Source organism: Eucalyptus grandis, chromosome 10, assembly GCF_016545825.1.
Source record: "Eucalyptus grandis isolate ANBG69807.140 chromosome 10, ASM1654582v1, whole genome shotgun sequence".
Taxonomy (NCBI): Eukaryota; Viridiplantae; Streptophyta; class Magnoliopsida; order Myrtales; family Myrtaceae; genus Eucalyptus; species Eucalyptus grandis.
The window spans coordinates 38540341-38567728 of NC_052621.1; the positions used below are offsets into that span (position 1 = coordinate 38540341).

Genomic DNA, 27388 nt, shown 5'->3' on the forward strand with positions numbered 1-27388 from the left:
CTAAATAAAATTCATTTGCGTATTAAAAACTTACATCTAAGTCATGAATTGATATAAACTTGGGATAGTCTGAGCTAAGTTTAAACTTAGTAATCCATTAACCAACTCTAGGTGGTCCGACCCACTTCGGGTAGGTCATGACAGACTACAAGCACAATCCCAATACTAACAAAGAACCCCAAATGACTCTCAAATGTCTACCTGATCATCCTTGAAGGTCTCCAATGGATTAATTGAAGACCTCAGTATATAAGGAGCAATGATGCTATGAATTAGGTTGGACAACTCGAGTAGACACAAAAAATGATGTTGTGTAATCTAAGCTAGAAATTGTCTTTGCTCTTGTTCTAAATATCTCTCTATATTGGTTTAGGCATTGTAATAGCAATGTAGTTAAATGTACATGCATGAATGCAAGTGTGTGTCTTGATAGTGTAATCTATCATGTAAAGGGAACAACACTAGTCAATCGTAATTTGCATTGCTAATTACTAGTGGGATTTATCCATTGTTAAGATTGTTAGTCTGAGAGTGGATGTGAGCTTGGGGACAAAGCCGAATGACTATATATTGTAGTGTGATTTGTTTAATTCACTCAAATTTACTTACCAATTGTACACAAATTTGTCTACAACACCATCTTGAGTGCTGATGGTTTGGTATTCCACAAAAGTTTATTATTATTTTCACTCAACCTATTCACCTCCATTTAGGTCGTATTGTTAGCCCTACTGATCACCTACAACCATACATCGCACTCAACATTGTTCTCTAATTACACATTACCACTATCCATGCACTAACAAATATTAAATCAATTCCTATTCTGTAAAGTAATGAAATGAACAATTAAAATCCATAATTCATTGTCTTGTTGCTGGTAGGTGCACTATGTGAGTTGACAATAATACATTGCGGTAGGTGTGAGTCCTTAACAGTCTCTAGTGATTTGAAGGAGCAATTGGGGTTACTTTAGATTGGCTTCCTCCCCTATACCCCTATTTATTATGCTTGCTTATGCTTACTTTGAGTACGCTTGACTTTGGGTTCGTCTAGCTTTGCATTTCTTGCCTTGGACTCAGCCCAATTTTGCATCCCAAGTGACAAATCCTCAATTATAAGTAAGACATTATCAAAAATATCTTAATCACTGTAAGATATGGCTGCAACATCATATGTGATCTCAGCTCTAATTTCTTTACCTTTATCATTCTTCAGGTTAAGGTAATACCTTTTAGGATGTCCTATCTTGCCACAACTCTAGTAGACAATACCACTAGTCCTAAACCGATTTCATCTGTTTAGGTTTGCTCTACTCATACTAGTACAGGCACTGCTTCTTCCTTTATCTTCACCTACAAAGTGGTAGGCACATGTTCCCTAAATTATCTTCTATGAATCTCTTCACTTGGAATCAAATCGTGAACTCCATCAAACATCAAGCTTGTTAATCTAGAGAAATTACTAATAATAGTAATAGTAATATTCCAATTATTAGGCAATGATAATAATAAAATCAAAACATATACCCAATAATCAAAGTCAATCTCAATAGTTTCGAGTTGACTAATAATCATATTGAATTCATTTATATAATCTGCAATCGATGCACATTTGCTCATCCTTAAGTGAAACATATCTTGCGTTAAGTAGACATTGGTGATCATGAAAGGCTTCTCATACATATTTAATGTGGCATTCATCAGTCCCACTATGATCTTCACAATATTAAATGCAACATTACAAACCAACATCAATTGAATAACATGCAATGCCTATTTAAATTAACAACTCCTACTCATTTTGCTCCATTGAATTTGATTTCTCCTTAGATAGGAGTTACTTCAGTTTCCTTTAATTTAGGTGATCCTCAAATTACATCCTCTAGAAACCAATATTCTTTCCATAAAAAATGTCGATTTTCACTTTTCCTTATTCTATTGCCATCAATTCATTTCAACTAAATCAAGCCTGGTTTTGATATTATTTGTTGCAAAAAAAGTGATCAAATAATAAAATAAGCAAAACAAGAAAATAAGTTAGACATTAGATGTATGTGATTTGATTGGTATGACCAATGTCCACACGGAAAGCAGTGTGAAATTTTATTATAAATTATATGATATAACGGAGATTATAATAACACCAGTATCACCCAAATACTTTAATATTCCCAATCTTAGATACACCCAATGATTGCAATGTTTAGCCTTATAATTTCTCATAAAAGAATCTCTCAATTTCACAAACGAATTGATAAATCTTACCACAATATTAGCTTTAACACTCTCAAATCATTTCAAGGTGTAATTCACAAAGAAATAGCTTCTTAGATACTCTTCACAAAGAAGATACTTCTTATAATAGATAAGGATTGCATAAAAAAAAAGGGAAATTTCTTTTAGGAAACCTACTTAAATCAGAAAATCTCAAACTTGAAAACCTACTTGACTTGGGAATTTTTCTTTTCGGGCCTAACAATGACCTATGAAGTACCGATATTCTCCGAGAACCTTTGTGTTGTATCGGACACTTCGACATGTGTCCGACACTCTCCGACAGTTGGTCAATGCGTGTTGGAAAATCCGACACCTAGTCAATTTTTCCGACATTCTTTGACACTTGAGTCAGAATTCCAACGTATGAGTTTCTGACACGTGATTTCGATATATAAATCAATTTTAAAATTTTTCAATAAATGAGATGTCAAAATGTATATATGTGAAAAAATAAAACACAATAATAAAAATAATAAATGGAAAAAGAAGAAAAACCCATTCTTCTCTTTTCTTCTAACTCCCACTTTCCGTGATACACAATTCACCCCTTAAGCTTTTTTTTTTTTTCCTCTTCCAACATATCTAACATGCAAGTTTGGAATGTTGATTGCTTGTTTTCTCCAAGTTTTATGAATTGTTGGAATAGAGTTGAATTTGTCAAATTGAAACAATGAATAATAAATGATGAACTAATGTTTTTAGTGTAAATTCATTCTAGACTTTTTTTAATTATTTATTTATTTGTGAATTTGAATAAATTAATTTGATTGAAATAATCATAAAAGTGATAATTTATTATGTATATATAAAAATATATATTTAATATATAAAGTGTTACAACATGTCGAAATTTTCTGTTTTTTGAGAAATGACATGTCGGATCGTGTTGTTTGTCGTGTGTGAATATTGATGCTACTTATATAATGATTCACTCTCTAAGATGATTAGCTTTTTTTTTTTAGCAAACTAAAGTAAATGTTTCTTCATTTTTAGGTCATGGCTATGTTGTCAACAGTTCGATTCAAGTGGTTTAGCTTGGATTTTCATGTTACCTAAATCGAACCATAAGAAATCCCAAATGCACAAGCAAAGATAATCTTCGTCAAATAATTCATAATTAGTGTACAATTTGCATGTTAAATAGGTTGACAATGACAAGAAATGTAAACGGTAGATTAGCTAGTTATAGCCAAATCTAGATAAACGAGAGAAAATATGATTCTAAAAAATAATAATAATGCTTTGACTCCCTCGTTACTTTCATGAAACTTCAACATGAACCACAAAGATATGAAAAAGAGGAGTTTCAAGTCCTTTGCTGCTGTACTGACCAAAAAAAAGTCCTTTGCTGCATTTGTGGGCTTTTGACTTGAACTAGGGAGCTATGGAGCATATGGAAATTCAACTCTCTTGTTTTTGTGGAGCTTTGACGTAAATAAAGAACTAAGAAGTAGTGGTGAAGTGTCAATATGAACCAAAGATACTGAGTGCATTTGTGGGCTTTTTGATTTTTTTTTCCTTTCTTTTTTATTCCCTTCCACTATTCCTTAACAAAAATTATATTAAATAATAAACAATACTAATATACTTAAAATATGTAATAAATATAGATACTAAATAAATATATATACATAATATATATTATATAAAAAAATAAATATATAAATGAAAATACGAATGAATAAAAAAAGGGAAATTGTCCGTTATTTTTTTGTTAGTTTGAATTTTCTTTCAATATTAGAATTCAAATATTTTTTTATTTTTATTTAAAAAAATTATTTGAGAGAAATATATTTTATGCTATAAATATAAGAAATCGTATTCACATTTATCTCACATCCCCCGTGAGATATTTTTATTTAGGTCATATCCAATTATATTCGATTTTATCTTATTTCGAGTAAAAATCAAATATGGGATATGATAAATTTTATCCTATCCAAACTTTTATTTTAACTATCAAATACCAAAAATAACATTAATTATTTCCACTTTGACTCTTTTTTTTTCCTAAAAAATGGACAACTTCCGCCTGTTTTTTCCTTGTTGGTTTTCTCTTTTTCCGCAACATTATTGATCTCTTTAAATAATTTAAATAAAAAAATGAAAAATGATTCAAGCCTTAATTTTGAATTCCAAGAAATTCTAAAAACAGTGCGTAGTGGAATACAATGGAGTACCATAAAAATTAAAATAAATCTTTAATACTTTGAAATTATGTTCCAATGTATCTCTAGCAATTTCAAAACTTAAATTTAAATCTTTCTTATTTTCAGAAAGTTGCCAAAATTCAAATCCTCTCTAAGTGGACCAAATATGTTAAGATTAACTTTTATTGATGCATCTATTTATTATTATCTTTTTAACACGTAAAGTGCCTTGTTATTATATCGAAAGTGTGTAAGTAGGGAAGAGAAGAATGGGTGTCATCACATAGAGATTTCAATGTTTGTTCCAGTGGCCACTCTTTCCAACGTAAAATGGGAACATAAAAGGGGAAGTTGGAAAGTTTGAATCATCACTTTCTCAGAGGGTTCGGGTGGGGACAATATAGTTTCAGGTATGGGTTTTGACTCCCACTCATTGCAAGGAGGCATGTCAAAAGTTTGATAGCGAGAGTTAAAAGTAAAATAGAGTAAGATCGACAAAAAAAAAAAAAAACATAGGGATTTCAAGGATGTTCCATTTGAGTGAGAGTTGCATAACGTTAACGTGCAGAAGTTCCTCGTTTTAGGGCTACAAAGGTCGTTAATGTTCGCATGATGACCGATGGTGACTTGAAATCCCATTCGGGTCGAGATGTATGATTAAAATTAATGAAATCGTTTCCACGAATGGAGTGATTGTCAGCACACTGCAAAAACCAGAAGGGGTGAACTCATATCGAATGCCGCTTCAGTTAGGGAGATTGAACGTGTAAAGAGCTTGTAGGGAGGCGCCAGTTGTCAATGAAAGGCACTGACTCAGCAATTGGACTTTGCGAAGAAATGTGAGGGAAGCACTTGAATGTTGACAGAACATGGTGCAGGGATGAGAGCGATCAACCAAGACTGAATTTCCTAAAATAAAGAGAATCAAGGAGGTCCAGGACCAGAAGGGCAACCCAAAATAGAAGCCCAAGTATAGAATCGGTGGGCTTGCACAGTTTGCTCGGTTGGCCCAAAATTAAAAATAATGAGCATCAGGTTGCTAGTTGCACTTGCAATTTTCTCTTTTTATCAACAGAAGAATGGGAATGGACAACTAACTACGACCTCCTGGCATTATTATAAAGCGTTTTACTTCCGCAATGGAATGTTTGATATGAGCCACCAAATCTACTGCTCATTTTGAGTAAGTTTGTTATCGTCGCGATATCCCAGTACCAAAGAAAGTAGAGTTAGGGGTTATCTTACGCTATGACAAGATCATTATAAACAAATTAAAATTTTCTAAGATCAATCAGTGGCTCTAAAAATGGGATCCCATGACCAGAAATGGCCCAATAACACTTGTGAGTTAGTCTACACCATTAGGGCCAATCACTGCTATGGTTGCAGTTGCCGTTTGCCATAATGACATCATGGCATTCTCGGAGGGTCGTCTTCTATTGAGCTAAGAGTAGAAACTAGAAAGGAGAGAGATCATTTCATTGTTTCGCTTATTTCACCGCTGAAAAAGGGTCTCCTAACTCAAAGAAATACTTTATATATTTACACTAATACATATAAGTCAAGAATGGGTTTTGTTTCACTTTTAGTTTTCCAAAAGAAAAGAGAGATTATTTCATTACTTCGTTGCTTTTACCACCTGAAATAGGGCCTCCCACTTCATGGAAATCTATTCACTTAGAGAAAGTATTTTATATAACTGTATTTATCTACATATTTCATGCCAAAAGTGTCCTTTGTCTCACCTCTTTTTTTTTTTCCTGCGTAACCATCATTTCATCTAGTTTTTCATAAATGTCAACTCCTCCCCCAATTCGACCAAAAAAATAAAAATAAATTCCTCCTCCAATGGAAAAACAAAGGACATCAATGTCAATTTAAAGGTTTCTTTTTACCGATAATTTTACATATAAAGGTTCCCATTTTGTAATTAGAATGATAATACTAAATAAATTTAAGAAATAGAATTTATAATGTCATCTAAAAAAAAGTTGTGCACATGCCTAGCACATGCGTGTTGACCTGAGTAGGTCCTTAAACTGCTCCACCCTAAATCGGGCATTCCTAGGTGCCCAGTTAGCCTCCATTTACAGGGGGTTTAACTGGGATTAAGGGATAACGTCTCCATTGGGTTTCCCCGCCAACTCCCGACAAGGGAGGGGACCCACCTTCGGATCCCCGTGAAGCCCTTCTCCTAGCATACTAGGTTGGGTTCAGGGAAATGAAGAAGGCCCGGGCAGCCCCCCACTTGAGTGGGCTGCCCGGGGTGGCGCCCAATTCGACCAAAAAAATAAAAATAAAATCCTCCTCCAATGGAAAAACAAAGGACATCAATGTCAATTTAAAGGTTTCTTTTTATCGATAATTTTACATATAAAGGTTCTCATTTTGTAATTAGAATGATAATACTAAATAAATTTAAGAAATAGAATTTATAATGTCATCTCAAAAAAAGTTGTGCACACGCCTAACACATGCGTGAGAACTAGTATTAATTATGAGGTCAATGTGCAGAGGAAATGAACCACATCGATTGCGAGTTGCAATAATTAGAAAAATCTCAATTTTTGGAATTTCAAAAGATCGAACATTATTCATAGTCGCATAAGATGTTTCCACCGACCGATCCTCTGTTTGCCAGTGTGCAAAGGCGGGTTAAATATGGTAAGTAGTTAAGGATTGACTAATTGTCCATGGAGAGAGAAATTATGCGGAATCTCTCATTTCACATTTGGCATAATGGTTGGGTGATCTCAACTGAAATAGCAATGATAACATGGGAAGGATTTTCCATCGAGACAAATAAACAAGTTGTCATCTTGAAAGTGATACCTTCAGAAACCTTGAATTTATGAATAAGCAGAGGTTGCCTAACTTTTAGATACATGAGAGTGACTGGTTTGGGAATACTAACGGGGTTTGGGAATACTAACGGAGCGATGAGGCCTCTCTGAGGTTTTTCCACTTTTTTTTTTTTTTTTTTTTTTTTTTTGTATTTTTTTGAAATTTTGGATTTTTATTTTGGTTGGTACCTTAGTGGGGACCATAGCCATGAGTGCTAATACTTAATCGTTTTATTTTTGTACTTGTTCTAAATAACAACACCCATATCTTTTCCCTTCTTTTTTTGGTTTGTCAGATAAGTTAATATACATGCTTGATATTAACCCTCATTATTGATGGATCAACCTTAAATTTAAACATGCTAATGTCCATTATTGTGTTTATGTGCGAATGATTGTTATATGACATGTCTGAGTGAGGCAAAACTATTATCACGATTAGGTATATTAGCAATAACGTGGCATGATTTTCTTTTCACATGTAAAGAATTAAAGCGTGTACCTATTAGTCTCATGACAATTAAGGCTGTGTTTGGTAATGCTCCCAAGAACATATGTTTTTGTTCTTTTGTTCCCGAAAGCAGAAATAGAACAAAAATGTGTTTTTTAAGTTTTTTTGTTCTTGAGAACATATTTAGAACAAAAATAAGAAACGAAAAAAAAAATTGTTTCTTGATCCCAAAAATAATTCCAGAAACAAGAATCAAAAAAATAAAAATCAAGTTTTTTTTTTCCATTTTTTTTTTCCTTTCTCTTCCTCTCTTCTTCCCCTAGCCGATCACCGGCCTTGGCGCCAACTGGCGATTGGCCAAACAAGGCCTGGCGACCTCCCCGACCTTTGGCAAGGTTGCCCCAAGCTCACCAACCATCGGTGAGGCTCCCTCGAGCCTCATCGTGGCTAAGGAGGCTCGACCTCATCTAGATCTATTGAGGCTAAGCCTTGCTATGGTTGGGGAGGCTCGGAGGGGCTTCACCGTGGCTAGGCAAGGCTCAACCTTTCCCAAATTTGGCGAGGCCAAGCGAGGTTGCCTTGCCTAGCTAGGGTGAGGCTAGGCCTCACCCAGTCATGACGAGGCTCCCCCGAGGCCAGCGACCTCGTCAGCTGGCGATCGCCAGAGGAAGGAGAAGAAAAAGAAGAAAAGAAAATTCTAACAAAATTATTGATAAATTAAAAGAAATTCTAAGTTATAAAAATATATGGAGCTGTACCAAACACATTTATTTTTCAGGAACATAAATTTTATATAGTTATCAAACGTGTTCAAATGTTCATAAATTGTTTTCGAGAATAGATTCATAAAAAAGTGTTTCTAAAAAAAATAAAAATTTGAGAACATAAACATTACCCCACGCACCCTAAGCTTTCTATATTGGTCACTGCTAGAGTGAAACCGAGTCAAGTTGTTCTTGGCTAGCTTGACTTGTTCAATAATTATAAGAGAGATCAACTTGCCTAAGCTCGAACTATTCGAATATCTTAAGTTCGAACTATTCGAATATCTTATTAAGTTGAGCTTGCCAACACTTAGCTTGACGGAGGAGTCTAATCGAGTATATTTGGAAAACCGGATGCATTACCTGCCTGCTTCATGTGAGCATGGTAAGTATGGCCGGACCATTGGCTAAGCCCGAAGAGGTCCCTGAGAATGCCGCGGGGATAGAAGGGGTTGTCAAGCACGGTTATTTCTCATTTGTTATACCCGAGCATCCACCGACGGCCATTTGGGACTACGACGTAGACCAACCGCCGGTCTCGGAGATTGGTCAAAATGAATTCTGCGTACTAGCCCCTCACGGGTAGCCAAGAGGGCATCATTCTTTGATCCATGGTCAACTGACCAAGTAGATGTCCAAATACGTAACGCAATTACCCTAAGAAGTAAGAACCGGTTGGAGTTGGACTCCAGTGTCATCACCCCGGAGCACACAACTCTCCATCAGATCATCATTGTGTTGACGGCGGCGTATTATTATAACGTTTTCCCAGGACGTGGCGTGATACATCGGGTCTTCCTACTTAATTTATCAGCACATACCTAACACAGCCGAGAGAATATTGCATCGCAGTCAACGGGCTGCAAAAGCATATTTTAGCCGCAGGATGGGTTATTATTGGAGAGAGAGGAGCCGGGAATTCTTCGCTTCCTATCTTTTCTAATATTCCCGATTTGTATAAGGTCAATCCAACGGAACCTGATCCAAATCCACGGGCGACTGCTATCATTTCAGAGATCTCACCTCGCGATTGATGAGGACTGAGGAGTACATACATCCTTCGGGGGCAGTACCTGATCTTAATAAGCAGCTAATTCTATTATTTCAGAGTTATCCTAAATTGCATACCCTATTAGTAAACGAGTATATCGTGTAGCAATAACTATGAGATGCACCGGCACGTACATACCAAGTCATTATATCTATCGCCATGTTTCAAACATTTGCAAATGAACCTGCATTCTTGTTTAACAATGGATGCGATTACATTAATTAGTTTATCTATACCTTGAGTCGTTGGGGTAGATTTGTCATACACCTACCCTGGAAAAAAGGGGCTACAAGGTTCGTGGAAATTTAAGTGCGATTGCAACCCAAACCACTTCGAGAGCCCACTCCTGATGTGACCGGCAGTACTAAACTATGTTTCTGGAGCTTCTTAGGTTGATGTCCTTTGAATTTGTCCTGTTGGGACTGCTGTGATTGGTGCGAAGATGACGTCTCTCTTGCAAATGCACGAGAGAAATCATTGCAATCTGCTGAATGTATGAGAGTGGTTGGCCCGTCCCCAGCAGAACCGCCCGAACGATTATCAAATACTGTCGCAGAACCCAGGATGTTCTTTTTATATCTCTGCTCTGCCCTTCGGAGTAGAATCCAAACCAAAATCATGTAAAGTCGCTGAGAGAGGTGAACTAATCTGCATATTATTTAGTAACTCCGACCCCAACACGATGTGGCCCGACGACATTGGTGCTTCGTGGGTTGTTGCTCAGAGCAGAACACCAAACTGCTTCAAAAGGGTTGGTGAGACCAAACCGAGTCAATATTGTAATGGATTCAGTCATCTCTCACTTTCCGAGGTCATTGTCCCGCATATTGTAATGGACTCAGTTTACCTCCAGAGACCGCCCGTGACGTCCGGCACAGTGCCCGCCAAGATTGAATTGTCCAGCCTATATTATACAACGATGGTATTTTAAAATTCGGATATTCTGACGTTCAAAGAATTATCTGTCGTGTACATTGAAGATTGTCACCGCGATATACATCAACCAAATGTCACTGGGCTGCAATATGCTTCCAGGGAAGAGTAGTCCTCATATGATGCCGTCGCTGTCAACTCTCAATTGATGGGTCAACTTCTTTCTTTCTGAATCAACACAACGAGGGAAGAACCGTGATTCCAACATTAATGTCCTCGCTATGCATGTACATTGACAAAGGAAGATATATAAGTGAAAAAAATGCTTCCAAGCCTTGAACTCAGCCGTGGTGGTAGGTCGTGATCATTTAGTCATTTGCACTGTTAGTGTATTTCGGCTGTTTAGGATATTATGATTCTCTTATTGATTGATTGAAATTAATGTCATAATGCTATGTTATTTCACACTATCTCACACATTTCTTGGCACTGTACGACTCTTTTTTACTCCATCCATTGATCAGATTGTTGATGTCTTCGCAAACTAATATCACTCGGACGTTTTAAAAATCTTTTTTTTTTCCAAATTCCAGTTGACTTTTTGTACGTTGCCTTGAGTTTGATGGGATATTAATGATATTTTGGATATTATGGATATATTCCAGATTGATTGTAATTGATATTGCAATACGTTGTTATTTTAGATAATCTATCATATTCTATTACTTTAGAAAACCGTTCTATAAAACTTATAAATAGGTTCATGTATTTTCATTGATACACAACGAAATATTCAAAAAATTTCCAATTCCCTTTTTTGCATTATTATTAACTACTTACAACTCTTGGCATTGAGAATGTTGATTGTTTATCCAATCAAATTATGTTATGCTAATGTGACTTTATCAACCCAATTGCGTGTTTCATAACTTTTAAATTATCATACTCAATGCAGATCATGTCAACAAAATAGATAATCACGATTAACTAAGGGATATCACACTATGGTGACGAATGTATAATGTACATCTCCTTGTATAATTAGGCTATGGATGCAATTTGGTGTGAAAAATTGTCTAAAAGTCTTAAACCTATTACATTTTTGTCAATTTGTACCAATTTTTTTTAAAATTTTTTTTTTTTTTTTTTACAATTTTGCCAATCGAATCATAAACTTTTTCGCGTTTTATCAATTGAGTCTATCCAATCAATTTTGGTGAACATCTTTGTGCAGGAAATTGTACACTTTGAAATAGGAGCCACAATTCAATTGCAAACTTTTGAAGATTGTTTAGCTTTGTTAGAATTTCCAAAAAATAAAAAATAAAAATTAAGTGGATAGATATTAAGGATACCGTGCGTTGGGGTTGCTTCAGCTTTTCGACGACGAATAACTGACAACGGAGGAGATAATTTTGTGTTCTCTACTGAAGAATGAAACTAATGGGACAAGGCCCGTCCACGGGAAAAGAGGGCGAGGACAAAGAAAAACACGAAAAACGTGGAAAGGGACCATTGAAAGAGTAGTACCGTATGCAAAAGAATCAAAGGACGCTCCCAATTTTATTTTATTATTATTATTATTATTATTATTATTATTATTTTATTTTTTTTATTATTATTATTATTTTGGGTCGGAAGAATACTTCCAATTGAGACTTCAGTGGCAATGAATCAATAGTATGTGCACCCAGCTTGCATCCACCACCGAATTAACATGCTTACAAGGCGCTTGGGTCCCGGACACAAGAAGAAGCTCGGCTCGTGTTGGACTTCCCAGTTCCCAGTACAAGGATGCCGAAAACTCCCCGTGATGGCGAAGGGGAGACCAGCGATCCCCGAGACGGAGTCGCTCTTAAGGACAGCTGCAGCAGGGATGAAACCTCGAATAGTGCTACTCTTGAAAAAGATTGATTGTGGCTGCTGTCGAGGATAGAGATGGGTGGACGAAAAACAAACGACTTGGAACAACAGCCGTGTGGTCCCAATGTCAAGATGCAAACAATGATAACGGTGGTGGGGCACTTTTTTTTTTTTTTTCCCTTTTTTCTATGACATACCCAAAATGAAGATAAAGCTTAGGCCTAATATAAAGACATAATTAGTCCATCTTACAGTCCTCGATCTCATTTTCTATATACTTGACACCTCACCAATTATAATTAGATTTTCAATGTTAACAACCTCAATTGGAGTTGTATGCTGTTCATTGAAGACATAGCTTTAATATATAAAAAATTCCCAAGGTTTCAATGTGGTACATGAAGTGAAATCACTTGCAATTGCATTGAGTTGTTCTTTCACCAACCAAATAAAGTAATAAATACCGCTAGGTTTATGGTTGAAGCAAATTATTTTGATGAGCAGTACTAAGACCCAACTCTAACCAGTTTAAAGGAAGAAAAGCGGAACTAAGAGACATCGACATCTATTTTTAGATTACCGAACATGGCGCAACATAAAAGTTTGACGAGATTCGACTGATTTCGGATGGTTATGTATGGGGCTGGCATTGTTAATTAATTACTATCGAACAAAATTTTATATGGTACCATAGTAAAGTAGTTTGTATAATTTTTTGTAATTGTCTTATGGTGCAAGGAGAAGTCACTCCTCGTAGACAAGTTTATGTCAAATTGCCTGTGACATTAGAAGACAGTGATCAAGCGAGATGCCAAAAAATTAGAAAGTAGACATGTGCCTCGGATTGATCAAATCATAGGGACCGAGTAAGATGGATGGAGGGAAAGAAAATACACCAGCGACGCAAGGCTTCAATCAAATAGGACAAACACCGACAGGGGCGACGAGGCACATGGGGTTGCGTACATACATACATACATACATACAGACGACGACGACGACGACGACGACGACAGAAGAAGAAGAATCAAAGGACGTTAAGATAACGAGGGGTCAAGGGCCTGAAGAGGGTGGGAGCATGGGACTCGATGAAGGCCACCTGAGACCGGGAGAGGTGGAGGTAGACCACCCAGTCGCCGTTGGAGAGCGGGCTGGGCATGGGCATAACGTACCCGGCTTCCCCTCCCCACGGGAAGTGATACGACCCCACCACTGGCTTCCCCCACCCGAAGTCCATCTCAGTCACCGGGAACCTCTGTCCCGATGACACCACGAACGCCGTCGACCCTTTCTCCTCCTCCTCGCTTCCGGGCTTGCAGTATATCCTTGCCACCGCTGGCACCGGCCGGTGCTCTTCCACCCAGTCTATCAGGTCCAGGAAGTGCTCCCTCGTCGCTCCCCTCTCCACAAATTCGTGCACCGCCTCCGCTACCCAGCTCAACGGCTTCTCCACCACCTCCATCGCCCTCTTCTCTCCAAATGGTATCGACAGCACATTCCCAAAGTAGGACGCCATGGGTGTGGGCTTGTCGTCCACGGCCCGACTCATCAACCTACACCTGCCGTCCACGACAATCCCCATCCTTGACATCATCTTGTTGTCATCATTATTAGCGACCGAGGAGGATTCCGCCACCATCTTCCAAAGGAAAGCGCTGAACGCTTCCAACTTAGACCTATTGCTTCCGCTGGAACAGGCCCTCTGCTGCAACTCGCTTAGCTTGGTGGCGGTCACGTAGTACATGCGGCTTACCAGACAGTCGTCATCCCTCGATGTCGTCGTCTCCTGTTCCTCGTCTGCCTTTTGCTTTTGCTGGGGAGGTGGGGGCAATGCGGTGACTGGGATATACATGCTGTCTAGAGAAGGGTCAACACAGAGCGGACGCCTAGGGTTGAGAAGAGAGCGGCGGAAGGAAGGAGGGAGCGAGATCGGGGCAGCGGAGCAAGCCGTCTCTGCCCAAAACACCAGGAACATGTTGGCCGAGTAGGCGTCAGCTATCCGATGGTCAAACGTACACGCCACCACTATCCCCCCGCACTTTAGCTCCGTCGCCTGAATGTTTTCCATCAAATTAAAAACTCATGTCTTGATGAATAGAATCAATCATAGTGCATTTGGCAGCTTAGCTGAGAAATTAGCACATGACATATTGACCGTATAGAACAAAATTGTTTTAATGGGTAATTACATGTATTCAAACATGGTTAAAATATATATAAAAAAAATGTATTGGTCTCATCTCAGGTCCCATCTCGCAAGATTTTTCCATCCATTTAAAATATATATTAAAAAAAATGATAATCTCCTCCTTCACTGTATTACCGTCACTCAACGTGTCATGCTATTATTTTTTCAGTGTTCCCTATAGACGCAATGAGCCAATGTGTCATCTTAATGATCATATAAATAAACCTGCGGAACTCGCGCAGTGTGTGAGATTATCTTTCCTTTGGACATTTAGCAATAAATCTTTCTACATTGTTATGGTTTTTATGAGAAATCCCCGATGCATGTAATCACAGATTATGATGTTACTCATGATCAAAAGTTCAATATTATTCTTCTTTTTGAATGATCCTAAATGGTACTCCAATTATCTTTAATAGTCTATCTTGGGTCACAGAAAAAAATACAATTAATAAATAATTTTAAATTATTACGGGGTTCATTCTTTTAAAAATTTGTGGCTGACGATGTGTTGATATTCTCACGGTAGCCTGAAGATTCTTTGATAGTTGTCATGCATAAATAAAACATTAAAGAAAAAAGGCCAAGGTTTAGGTGAAATGAAGAAGGAAACGGCCGCATGTACAGTGATTTGATCTCCTGAGAGGGATAAACGACCTGTAGCGTGGTAGTATCTGATATCTATACCTGAACAGCAAGAACGCCTTGCTTCTTCGCGGGCACTAGTTTCCCTTCAATCGTTTCGTCGGGATTATACAGGTTGAGATGGCGGAGTTCTATGTCCGCAAAAGCTTCGATAAAGTCGACCCCACGATTGTTGCAGAGGAGCTCGGGCTCACCAACCGAGTTCTGGACCACCTCTCCGGCGAGAGCATAGTAGGAGACCAGAGCTTGGGCCAAGGCGGCTTTCAGAATGCCAACCATGGACCCATATCCCAGCCTCTGTGAGGCGGTCGTGGTTGGGTTGGCGTAGCAGAAGAAGACGCCTACCTCAAGCGGAGGCAAGAGCAAGTCGAGGTTGGAGAGGGGAAGCCAAAGTTCTTGCATGGGAAGTGCTGCCGCCACCACTTCTTTCTTGCCCCACTTCACCGCGAACTCTCCGCCTGCCCCTGCAACTGAACCCATTTTATGTACTATGTAGCTAGAGAGAGAGAGAGCGCGCGCGGGGAGAAGAAGTTAAGGGGATGGACCTGTTCGATTGAAGATGAGCCGGTATTTGTAGGCCCGAAAGGTTGCCATACTGACTCCCTCAAAGACTATTCCTCAACAACCGTCCATCTTATCTGTGGGAAAAAAAAACATATGGGGGGCTTCACGGGGTTTGATTTAATCATATCATCTACTCTCACCCGGATTTGTTCACGTCTACACTCCAACGAGATCATAATTTCCTTGGCAGAAATTGGAAGGGGTCAAGCGCGCAAAGGAAAGGACTAAGTAAAGAATAAGACCCAGCCAACTTTCCTTCTCGTCCCCCTTGCAGGGTGTAGGAGTCGAAACTCACTCCTAAAATAAATTCGTCCTCACCACAATTCTCCCTGATAAGGTGGGGATTCGAACCCCCCACCTCCCTCTTTCATGTTGAAAAGGTGGCCACTGAGGTAAATCTAATAGTTATGCTAAAACGAGTTTGCAAGGTAGACAATTTAGTCATTTCAATTCAGGATTTTCTTTAAGAGTATTTGAACAGCATTTGCAATAGTAAAGGTATATACGCAGTTATTAGATAATGAGCAAGACATGTATGTTTTTTTTTTTTTTTTTTCTTCTTAGCAAAGAGCAAGACATGTATGTTTGAAAAAGCCAAAAAAAAATATATTTTAAAAGTCAGGAAAGTCACATGTTTGGTGAAAATATCTAAACGCCTGGCATATTTCTGGAAAAATAAAAAAACTCAAATGGGAAATGTGCTAAAAAAACGAATTTCTGAGCTCATTTTCCACCATTTTTTTGTCATTCATTGGGAGCTTCGAAAAAGATGGGTGCAGGGAAGAGGGTGCCGTGCCATGGTAGTTTGGGTTGGTAGGGAGGACTAGGAGGGAGGCGGTGACCCTACCTTTGACCTGCTCCAAAAGGACAACCATTCATGACTCGTCAACTTCTCGGCGCGCGGAGGACGTCATTACCTCACCGGGCGTAGAGTAACTCCGGCGGAGAGCATCCACTTCCGCGGATAGTCAAAGCGGTTTCTCATTCTGCTAGGAAAGAGAAAACAAGAGAACCAATCTGGAACAGCGACGACACGATAATAGAATATTATTGAAATTGGCAATCAACTGAACCTTTTGCAGAACACTCACCGAAACCTCGGACACGTTGCAAGGGAGCAGATGTTAAAAGCAAATCCAGAAGAAGTTGACCTGTCCCAGCTACAACAGGCCCACATGCAAGAGACCTTTTGTGGGGCTTCGCATATTCCCACTATAGAGTTATTTAAATTTCATCCTTACCCTATCTCATCCTGTCTAATGTGATGCTAATACATAATGTGTCATTAAATCTATCAAACAGGTGAGTCGAGTTAAGTCAAAAATGGCCCAGCTCAAATTAATCCATTAAATCCGTTTTGACCCATTTTTATGTAATACAAATTTAATGACTCATCACTAACCCATCGTGTACTCAATTCATACCTAACCTAACCTATATTGTTAAAATACTTCTATATTTATATTAAATTTAGGAAAACTCACATCTAAATTGAAATGAGAGGATGGAGTGAGCGCGATTTAACACCCATATTATTTTAGATTTTACTATTCTGAAACCATTTATGATCCATTTCTCAAAATATAACTAATCTATACAACAACTCCATGCATCAAATATAAATTAAGAATGAGCCTATGACCCATTTTGAGGCATTTACATGTCATGAAATTAGTCTAAAGATACTAGAAAATTGAATGTTTTAACAGTATGTTTTTGTTGACGTTGAGTAATTCATTGCGAGTCTAAATCCATGAAAATTATCCTCTCCAAATAGAGATTCCAAATCCAATTGTACTTTTGGGTGACCCAACCTATGAAACAATAATGAATCTTTATTGGAGTTGAATTTGTAGTTTTACTTTAAGCACTCAGTGAGCAAAGATGCATTTGCCCATAATAGTCAATTGTGTAATGTGTAACAGACCAAAAAAGAAAAAAAAAAAAAAAAAAAAAGAAAAAAAAATTGTGCTGCGTGTTAGGACAATTATGAAAAAGAAAAGTCATAATCTATTATACGGATGCCAATTCAGTCTTAGACATATCAACATATCCAATTTAATTATAATTTTTAACAATTTATTAATGTAATCATTCAACAATTTTGACTAGCAATTGCTAATTTGAACGGCTGTCGTTTGTGACACGGCTAGTGCTAATAAGGACGATTTTATTCTTTTTTTTTAAATATTCGGAATTTTTAATAATTTTTTCTATATTTTGTTCTTTCCTTATTCTTTTGTTGTTGTTTTTTTTTTTTTGGCCTTCTTCCTCCATCCGTCACTAGGCCTTATTGGCCCTTGCTTGTGGCTAATCCTCAACCATTGTTGAGGCCCAAAGATCGATTGAAGAAGAAGGGAAGAAAAGAAAAGAAGAGGAAAAGAAAAATTCAAAAAAATTTAAAAAATCAGATTTTTTCAAGAAAATGTAAAAAAAAAAATTATTCATGTTAGCTTCGTTCGGAAAGACTACATTGAAAAATTGTAAAATATTTTTGGATTGAAATGGCATATGTATAATAGTGTTGACACATAAATTTTAGCAACCCATTTAAGTATCCATTGCAGAAAAATTATGAATTGATTTTGACTCCTAAGAAATAATTGATGTTGGAGCATTCTTAGAAGACGGCGATTCTCCTAAAGAGTCGTCAATTTAGTGGGCAAGTTGTTGATTGCACTATTATCGATCAAGAATCTAGTCATTGACTTGCAAAGCAATCATTGATTCCGAGTTGCTTGATCACTTCACATTTGGAGGGTGTCCACATTCCTTGAAGGCCATTAACTCACTAACATTGAAACAGGCAAATGTTGGATACATGTACCCAATAATATTTATTTCTTATATTTTCATGGTCTAGTAAATGTCATTTAAAGTTTCTAGAATCCCTATTTGATTTTCGTTTTTTGCCAGTTTTTCTTCCTTATGACTCATTTTGTTTCAAAATGTGAAACTAGAGGAAGGCATCTTGACGTTAGTTCGGCAGTTAAAACTTTTCTTCAATTCTTTCCTTGTCTTCTCGCAAGTTATGATATGGCTCCTTCCTTCTGAAGTTCTTTATTTCTTCAAGTGCTCCCACCAAATAAACACATGCTTTTTGAGTTTGACAGCAACTAGCTTCACCTTTTGATCATTTGGGAGTTCTTTGTAGTCAAAGATTCTTTTTACAACATATAATCAATCCATAAATTCTTCTTGCTGCATCTTCCCGTCAACTTCAGGAATATTAACCTTTACATAAGAATTTTGCTCAATTCTAGGAAGCTTTGATACTGATGTTGAGGAAGTTCTTCCTCACTTGAAGCTTGACTTTGAGCACCAACAAAGGGTTGACATCCTCTTCATCAGAGGGAGCATTTTTTGAATCATGACGCAAAACATCATATTCCAGAAGTTTGAAGTGTTGCAAATGCTCCCACAATTGCTACATTTGTCTCCTCAAATCATCAAGTTCCACGTCTCGTAAGTCTCTTTCTCAAGCTGTAGAAGACTCAACATTTGGTCCACGTCGATGAAACCTTATTGTTCTCAAGCCTAATACCAATTTGACACTAGTGAAAGTATAGAGAAGTAGGAGGTAACACAAGTGAGAACTTAAATAGGTAGGTCGCTCGCCACTCATAGAAATTCATCTAAGAGATAAGAACAAAACAATAAATCCTTATTGTTCTCAAGCCAAAGGCTAAACAAGTTTGTGAATCAAAATAAGTCTAACTTCTTATTTATCATATCTTGCTTATAAAGATTAACTTGGAACACCTCTCCAAGTACGAGTAATTACTAAGACTTTGGAAAGACAAGAGGACTCATAGGGAACACAAACTAGGAAACAACAAAAATTGAATAGGAACTCTAAAAACTTTAGACGACATTAACTAGACCTTGAAAATATAAGAAATAAGTGTTGTTGGGTGCATGTATCCAAGATTTGCTTATTCCAATGTTATTGAGTTAATGGCCTTCAAGGAATGTGGACAACCTCCAAATGCAAAGTGATTGAAGTAAACTTAGATTCTATAATTGTTCTGTAAGTTGACAACTAGATTTGATCAATAATAATGTGATTGATGACTTGCCAACTAAATTGATGACTCTTTAGGAGAATTGACATCTTTTAGGAATGCTCCGGCATCAATAATATTAGTTACATTGTATATAGATATTATGAGCATTTTAGTTAAGCCCATATAATTGCATTGAATTGGAGCCGAGAGACATAAGCGAAAGAGAATCTGAGCTTGATTGAATTTATTGGACTGAGCCCATATAAATTGAAAATTTGGCCAAGCCCACTAATCATAAAGCGGCCAAAATTTATATTATCGGTACCAAGTTGGAAAATCAATTTATGGAAACAAGCTTGGGGAGTAATTAAACATAATATCATCAGATCATGGAAGATGAACGGTTGTTCTTTTGCCATTATTTTTTACAAGCTTGCAGCACTTAACGACATTAACGGCAGCAACAAACCCGTGCGCGTTACTACTATAACCAACAGGTACCAGTCAACAGTAGTATTTTTAACCTTTGTGTTGGGTGTAACTGTGATTGGTCTATGGCTTCGCATTCAGAAGTAGTGATCTTTAACCTGCAGCATGAGCTCTTAAAAGAGAGGCTGCAACTACCTCCTCAATCATGATGTCTCTAACCTTGGTCCGAATTTGCTGATCTTACCTTTACAGTGATCTTCCCGAGGCAATCTGGAAATAGACGAGTGAAAGAACGAAAAAGCTGTACAGATATGGAGCCCTGAATTGATTGTAAAACGAGGATGCCATGCTTTATCACCAAAGCACAGCACAGGAGACATCATAGCAAGAAGTTGCTCATCTGTAAAAGCTTTCTCAGCAAAATCCCCTGCAAGTCTTTAGTGAGGGAATCCCACCTAGCTATTTCATTTAAATCACGTGAGGAAAATGTGTCGGAAAAGTTTTAAACCTATTGTATTTGTACCAATTTAATCATAAACCTTTTGACATGATGCCTATTCAGTTTTTCCAACTAATTTTGACCGAATATTGCCGACGTGCACGTGGGTTGACTTATGTGGTACTATTAATGCTAACGTGGATGATTTTTAATAATATTTTAATATTTTTTTTTCTATTTTTTGTCTCTCATTTCTTCTTCCTTTTGCCGATGACTTGCTATTGGCTGCAAGTGATAGTTGGGCACCAGCCATGGTTGGGTAGGTTGGTATCACCTGGTCATTGTGAGGCCAAGCCTTGTTAAGGTCTCCCCTCGCCAAATCTGGCTTGGCAAGGCCAACCCTCGCCGAGGCTACCTTTGCTCAAGCCAAGGTGGCTTCGGCAAGGCTCATTCTCACCATGGCTAGGTGAAGCCAGCCCACTTGGCCATGTTGGTGGCTGGTCATCACCTATGGCTAGTGGTTGGTCACAAACAAAGGAAGAAGAAAGGAGAGAAAAAAAAAATGAAAATTATTATAATATTATTAAAAATTGTTTACGTCAATGTTGGTGGTATCACGTAAGTTGACCAATATCCACATCAACAATATTCGGCCAAAATTAGCTGAAAGGATTGAATTAACACCAAGTCAAAAAATTTATGACTAAATTGGCACTAATAAAAATTGTATTACTAAATTGATACTAATTAATAAGTTTAAAATTTTTTTGACACTTTTCTCATAATTATACTAAACAAAACAACTTCAGAACGTATCACCCAAGACCTAACCAATCACTCTCAAAATGGCAAGAATAACGGCCACTTCATGTAGGGTAGTCAACACATGACCAATATCTAAAGGATAAATTTAGGAGGTAAAGTGAATGTGAGATTTCATGGAACAATTTCCAACTTTTCTAAAAATTTAAGCCTTTAGATGAATTTGTAGTTTAATATTTTACATATTTTAACACTCCCTCATGCTTAATCTATTCTTTTTGTTTAGTACTGAGCGTGGAGATACTTAATTGGAACTTAGAGTTTCTTGCTCTAATACCATGTAGATTTTGTAGGACTACCACTGACTGTTCTAAAATATATAATCTTTTGGATCTTATTTTTTATTTTATGTCTCTATCAAATTATTTGTAACTTGCCTATAAATATGTGTCCTTCATCACCATGAATTACAAGTGAGAGTACTTAGAGGAATATAGCATAAGAGATACTAACAAAATCCTAATTTCCTTATTTATGATCATCTAATAATGTCAATAAATACACTTCAACACTCCACTCAAGCTCTACAACTTTCTTCCAATGTTTGCCACCAAAGTATCATGTAAGCCTCCTTACACTAGACAAGGATGTTAATACTTTGAATCGAATTTAAAAGAAGTGCTAAAGAAACACATGATAAAAAAATCGACACCTTTATTTACCATGAATTTGATATAATTGCGTGGAAACCATGTTCAATTGCAGCAAATTAAATTGCATCATCCCATGAAGTCAACTTTGGCTACTCGATGAAGGTGTACTCAACTTCGGTGCCCTCAGTTGCTTAGATGATTGACAATGACTTTGTTCTACAATGATGCTCACAATCGAAAGAAAGTCCCACAACAATAATGTCCATGGTCGGCATTGTGACTAGATAGACGAGGCCGCAAGAAACAATAACTCCCTCTGACGATGGAGGAGAGACCAGTGACTTACGAGATAGAGCTGCTCTTAGAGGCAATTGGATCAGACCTGGGATCGCGATAGAGGATTATGGTGCTACTCTTGAGGACAATTGATTGTGGCTGCACTTGAGGATAAAGATTGGTGGACCATAAACCAAGAATTGAAAACGACGAACATGATCTCGATGTCAGGGTAGAAATGATAAAGACGGAGTGAGGGGTTTCTTAAAAACCGACGGTTAGAATAAAGTTAAAACTAGGGTCTAGTAAAAAGGTATAATTAGACATTCTTCCGATCCTCTATCTCAAACTTTTATACACTTAGATATCTCACCATCTTAATTAGATTTTCAATGTTAACAACTTCAGTTGGAGTTAAATACCGCTCATTGAAGATCCAGCTAGGATATAAAAGATAAATTCCCGAAGTTTCAACTTAGGTACAGCTAGTTGCTTGCATGGAATATTTCTTCACCAACCCAATAAACTAACCAGTATTGCTTCGTCCATGGTTGAACCGGATGCAAAGCGACAAAACATTATTGGAGACATTTACAAAGATCCAACTTGAACGAGTTCCAAGGTGGAAGGTCAAATCACCGAACATAGTGCAATAGGAAAATTTGACAAGATTTGACTAATTGCAAGTTCGGATGATAACAATGACATCGTTAATTAATTAGTTTGTCTTTCCTGCATGGGAAGTTACTTGTACGATGCTTATATCACACGCATATAATGAGCGATTCAAAATGCTGGCATCCGTCAATTTGTTTATAACTTTAGCAATATGTGCTATCGTTAGAAAGTAGACATATGCCTCGGATCGATTGATATGGAGAATAAGGACCAAGTAGGATGTATGTAGCGAAAGAAATTACACAAGGAACATAAGGTTTTAATTAAACAGGACAAACAACGATAACCAACAGTAGCGGTGAGGCACGTAAACGTATCCATACAGAAGAAGAAGAATCAAAGCAGGTGAAGATAGTGAGGGTTCAAGGGCCTGAAGACAGTGGGAGCTTTGGACTCAACGAAGGCCACCTGAGACCGGGAGAGGTGGAGGTAGACCACCCAGTCGCCGTTGGAGAGCGGGCTGGGCATGGGCATGACGTACCCGGTTTCCCCTCCCCACGGGAAGTGGTAGGAACCCAGCACTGGCTTCCCCCACCCGAAGTCCATCTTAGCCACCGGGAACCTCTGCCCCGATGACACCACAAATGCCGTTGACCCTTCCTGCTCCTCCTCGCTCCCCAGCTTGCAGTATATCCTTGTCACCCCCGGTGCCGGCCGGTGCCCTTCCACCCAGTCTATCAGGTCCAGGAAGTGCTCCCTCGTTGCTGCGCTCTCCACAAAATCATGCACCGCCTCAGCCACCCAGCTCAGCGGCTTCTCCACCACCTCCCTCGCCCTCTTCTCTCCAAATGGTATTGACAGGACGTTCCCAAAGTAGGACGCCATGGGTGTGGGCTTGTCATCCCCGTCCTGACTCATCAATCTACACCTGCCGTCTACCACGATCCCCATCCTTGATATTGCCTTGTTGTCCTCGTTATTAGCAACTAAGGAGGATTCAGCCACCATCTTCCAAAGGAAAGCGCTGAACGACTCCAACTTAGACCTCTTGCCTCCGTTGGAGCTGGCGCTCTGCTGCAACTCGCTTAGCTGGGTGGCCGTCACATAGTACATGCGGCTTACTAGACGATCGTCTTCCCTTGAAGTCGTTGGCTCGAATTCACCACCTGCCTGCTGCTTGTGCTGGGGAGGTGGGGGCAATGCAGAGATGGGCACGTACATGCGGTCTAAAGAAGGGTCAATGCAGAGTGGACGCCTTGGGTTGAGAAGAGAGCGGCGGAAGCAAGGAGGGAGTGAGAAGGGGGCATCGGAACGAGCGGTCTCTGCCCAAAACACCATGAACATGTTGGCCGAGGTGGCGTCAGCTATCCGATGGTCAAATGTACACGCCACCACTATTCCCCCACACTTTAGCTCCGTTGCCTGAATGTTTTCCATCGAGAAAATGTACAAATCTTAGTCTATTAGCAGCTTGATCTAGTAGACTTCGTCTACATAGAAGACTAAACCCATGCATCACCGGAAAGTTATCCTACCATGGACTTGATCTTCATAGTTTTCGGCACCATAGTTTTCTCTTGCCCATTCATTGAGGCAGTTCAATGTGTAAACTTGTATTTTAATCCTCCATTTACTTAAACTAATCTCTTCGAGATGACTTTATCATATAGCCTGCTAGCTACTTCTTTCCTCGATAACAAGGAAATATGCAATATCCACTGTCTAGTTATTTCGTACAGGACTAGCACCAGAGAGGACAGGCTCCTCAATGCTCTAGCATTATTCCCATTTGGCGCATTAATTATGCGAAGGATGTTGATAGTGAAAGGGAAATCCCACCCTTTCCATATAGATATGAATTATTCGCGCTTGACGTCCCTGGGGAACCTTGCCATAATTGCACGGCTTCTCATCAAGTTTTTTTTATTAATTTTTAAGGTCCTCCCTCGCAAGATTCTTCCATTCATTCAATTCCATCCATAATAGACAAAATGATAATCTCCATCTCACTATTCTCGCAGGACGCAATGAGCAAAATGCATAATCTCAATGATCACATAAATAAATCAGTGAGCTCGTACTAAGTGTCAGATTTTCATTTTCATTTGATCATTTAGCAATGATCTTTGCTACATTGTTCTGTTTTTTTTTTTTTTTTTGCTACGTTGTTCTGTTACGTGTAAAGTTATTGACGTGGCTTTGATTAGGACATCTTCGAATTATTACAAGGAAAATAGTAAACTATAAGAAGTAATTGATAACGTCTAATCACAGACTATAATGTCAGACATGTGAACGAAGTCTAAACATTATACCTCCGTCTAACAGTTGCCAATTAGTATCAAAATTTTGTTTGTAAAATTTGCATACTAAGTGATGTAAACGAAAGGTTTTATTTCGACACCTGATGAAGGAACTTCAACATCGATGAATGAACCAACTTTGTGAACCATTCTCAGTAAAGTTGGAGAATCCGACCCAGACTTACTGATAGATGGTACACTGTCCCATTCGATGCTGGTTATACTTATGCGTCCATGCATAAACAAAAGACATAAAAAAAAAAAATTGTGGATTTAGGTGCAATAAAGATGAAAATGGGCGCATATGCAGTGATCTAATCTTTTGAGATGAATAAACGGTAGATAGTATGGCCGTATCTATTATCTATACCTGGACAGCAAGCACGCCTCGCTTCTTTGTAGGAACCAATTTCCCTTCAATGGTTTCATCAGGATTATACAGGTTGAGATGGCAGAGTTCTATGTCCGCGAAAGCTTCGATAAAGTCCACCCCACGATTGTTGCACAGGAGCTCGGGCTCGCTGACCGAGTTCTTGACCACCTCTCCGGCAAGAGCATAGTAGGAGACCAGAGCTTGGGCCAAGGCGACTTTCAGAATGCCAACCATGGACCCATATTCAAGCCTCTGCGAGGTGGGGGTGGTCGGGTTGATGTAGCAGAAGAAGACGCCTACGTCGAGCGGAGGCAAGAGCAAGTCAAGGTTAGAGAGGGGCAGCCAATGCTCTTGCATGGGCAGTGGTGCCGCCACCACTTCCGTCTTGCCCAACTTCACCATGAACTCTCTGCCTGCCCCTGCGACTGCACCCATTTCGTTTTCAATAAATGGCGAGATCAAGAGAGATCGAGAGCGGAGAAGATGGAAGGTGATGAGCTTGAAGACGAGCCGGTATATTATATGCCCAAATGGTGGTATCGATGATGACTTGACTCCATCCATGACTATTCCTCAACTACCGTCCATCTTATCTGTGGAAAATTTACTCACGACAGACGCACTATATTATTCGTCTCCACAGTCTCTTCATTTTCACTCCACCATCTACTCTCACCTGTATTGTTCACGTTTACACTCCAAAAACTCCGACGGGACACTTATTTCCTGTCAGAGATCAGGAGAGGTCAAGCGTGCAAATGCTCAATGTTTCCCCGGCAATTCAAAGCGAAGCAGTGAAAATCAAATAATGATAAAAAGAATAAAATGGGACAAACGCATATTGATGACACCGTCTCGAAGAAATCCTTCCCTTTAATTGATCATAATCTGAAACGTCGTCGACTAAACCGAAATCCTTCCTTTAAATTCAATGTCTAGACTAAACTTTTTTTTCTTTTTTTCAGAACTAGTTTGCTGGTCAATGTCGCATTTGTTTCTCATATAAATGAATAATTTGGACTTATAGTTCTTGAAATAATTAGCCATTAATAATATTTTTATTATTGATAATAATTTATATCTAAATATTTTCGTGGACGATAAAACATACTTTGTGTTCATTCATTTTTGTAAGTGATACAAGCAATTATTTTTAGAAAAATAATTTCTAAATGATTTTTTCCATGAATTAAATGACCTTAGAGAAGATAAATTATAATGGTCAAAAGACGTGTCTTTGGAGGGGTTTTGAGTATTTAATAAATAAATAATATTAAACAGATAAATGAAAATTAAATTGGGATATAGTATTATATTTAGGAAAAAATACCTGAAATTTCACCCAATAACCATTTACATATCTCTATTTTTTTTTTAAAAATACTGCTTGAGATTTATTTTTGGAGACCATTTTGCACCTTCACATGAACTATTTTATTGTCCTAATTTACGAAAGTGTCACTATTTGCCAAGATTGCGAAACCCTAAAACCTAAATTTTGACTCCCACCCAAATTATCCAAAGATAAATGAAAACAAAACCATTAAATCCTAGGAAAGATACTAAAATGAGTTTACAAGAAGAACAAATTAGTCATTTCAATATAGGATTCAAATTAGGGGTAAACATCAATCCAGGGTCAACCTTGGACTAGCCCAACTTAACCAGTTCTAGCATGCTTCCTAAGGAGACCGGGCTGGTCCTTCGTCTTAGAATCCCTGGACCTTGCATTTGTGAGGATTAGTCCTCAGCCCTAAGACTTTGGGATTAGTCCAACCTGGCCTAATCATGTATATATTATATATGTAATATATAATAAGTATAATGTATATTCTAAACCCTAGCGCCTTCACCTTT

General features: G+C 38.2%; 2 protein-coding genes across 2 annotated transcripts; both read right to left on the reverse strand.

Annotated features, from left to right (window-relative positions):
- Positions 1-13070: 13070 nt before the first annotated feature.
- On the reverse strand, positions 13071-15640 carry LOC104423288 (coniferyl alcohol acyltransferase). Its single transcript, XM_010035800.2, has 2 exons — positions 15150-15640; positions 13071-14327 (listed from the first exon to the last, which is right to left on the reverse strand). Exons 1-2 carry the CDS (start codon positions 15585-15587, stop codon positions 13302-13304), a joined length of 1464 nt encoding a protein of 487 aa, XP_010034102.2. The 5' UTR covers positions 15588-15640; the 3' UTR covers positions 13071-13301.
- Positions 15641-23112: 7472 nt separating this feature from the next.
- LOC104423289 (coniferyl alcohol acyltransferase) lies at positions 23113-26110 on the reverse strand. Its single transcript, XM_010035801.3, has 2 exons — positions 25529-26110; positions 23113-24277 (listed from the first exon to the last, which is right to left on the reverse strand). The coding sequence occupies exons 1-2, from the start codon at positions 26093-26095 to the stop codon at positions 23252-23254; spliced, it is 1593 nt and encodes a 530-aa protein (XP_010034103.2). The 5' UTR covers positions 26096-26110; the 3' UTR covers positions 23113-23251.
- Positions 26111-27388: the final 1278 nt, after the last annotated feature.

Excerpts from the sequence above, each read along its gene's own strand:
- LOC104423289 (XM_010035801.3), bottom strand. The coding sequence starts at position 26,095 with ATGGATGGAGTCAAGTCATCATCGATACCACCATTTGGGCATATAATA. Across the intron at positions 24,278-25,528 it reads GAGGCGTGCTTGCTGTCCAG|GCAACGGAGCTAAAGTGTGG; the intron begins GTATAGATAATA and ends GAAAACATTCAG.
- LOC104423288 (XM_010035800.2), bottom strand. The coding sequence starts at position 15,587 with ATGGGTTCAGTTGCAGGGGCAGGCGGAGAGTTCGCGGTGAAGTGGGGC. Across the intron at positions 14,328-15,149 it reads AAGGCGTTCTTGCTGTTCAG|GCGACGGAGCTAAAGTGCGG; the intron begins GTATAGATATCA and ends GAAAACATTCAG.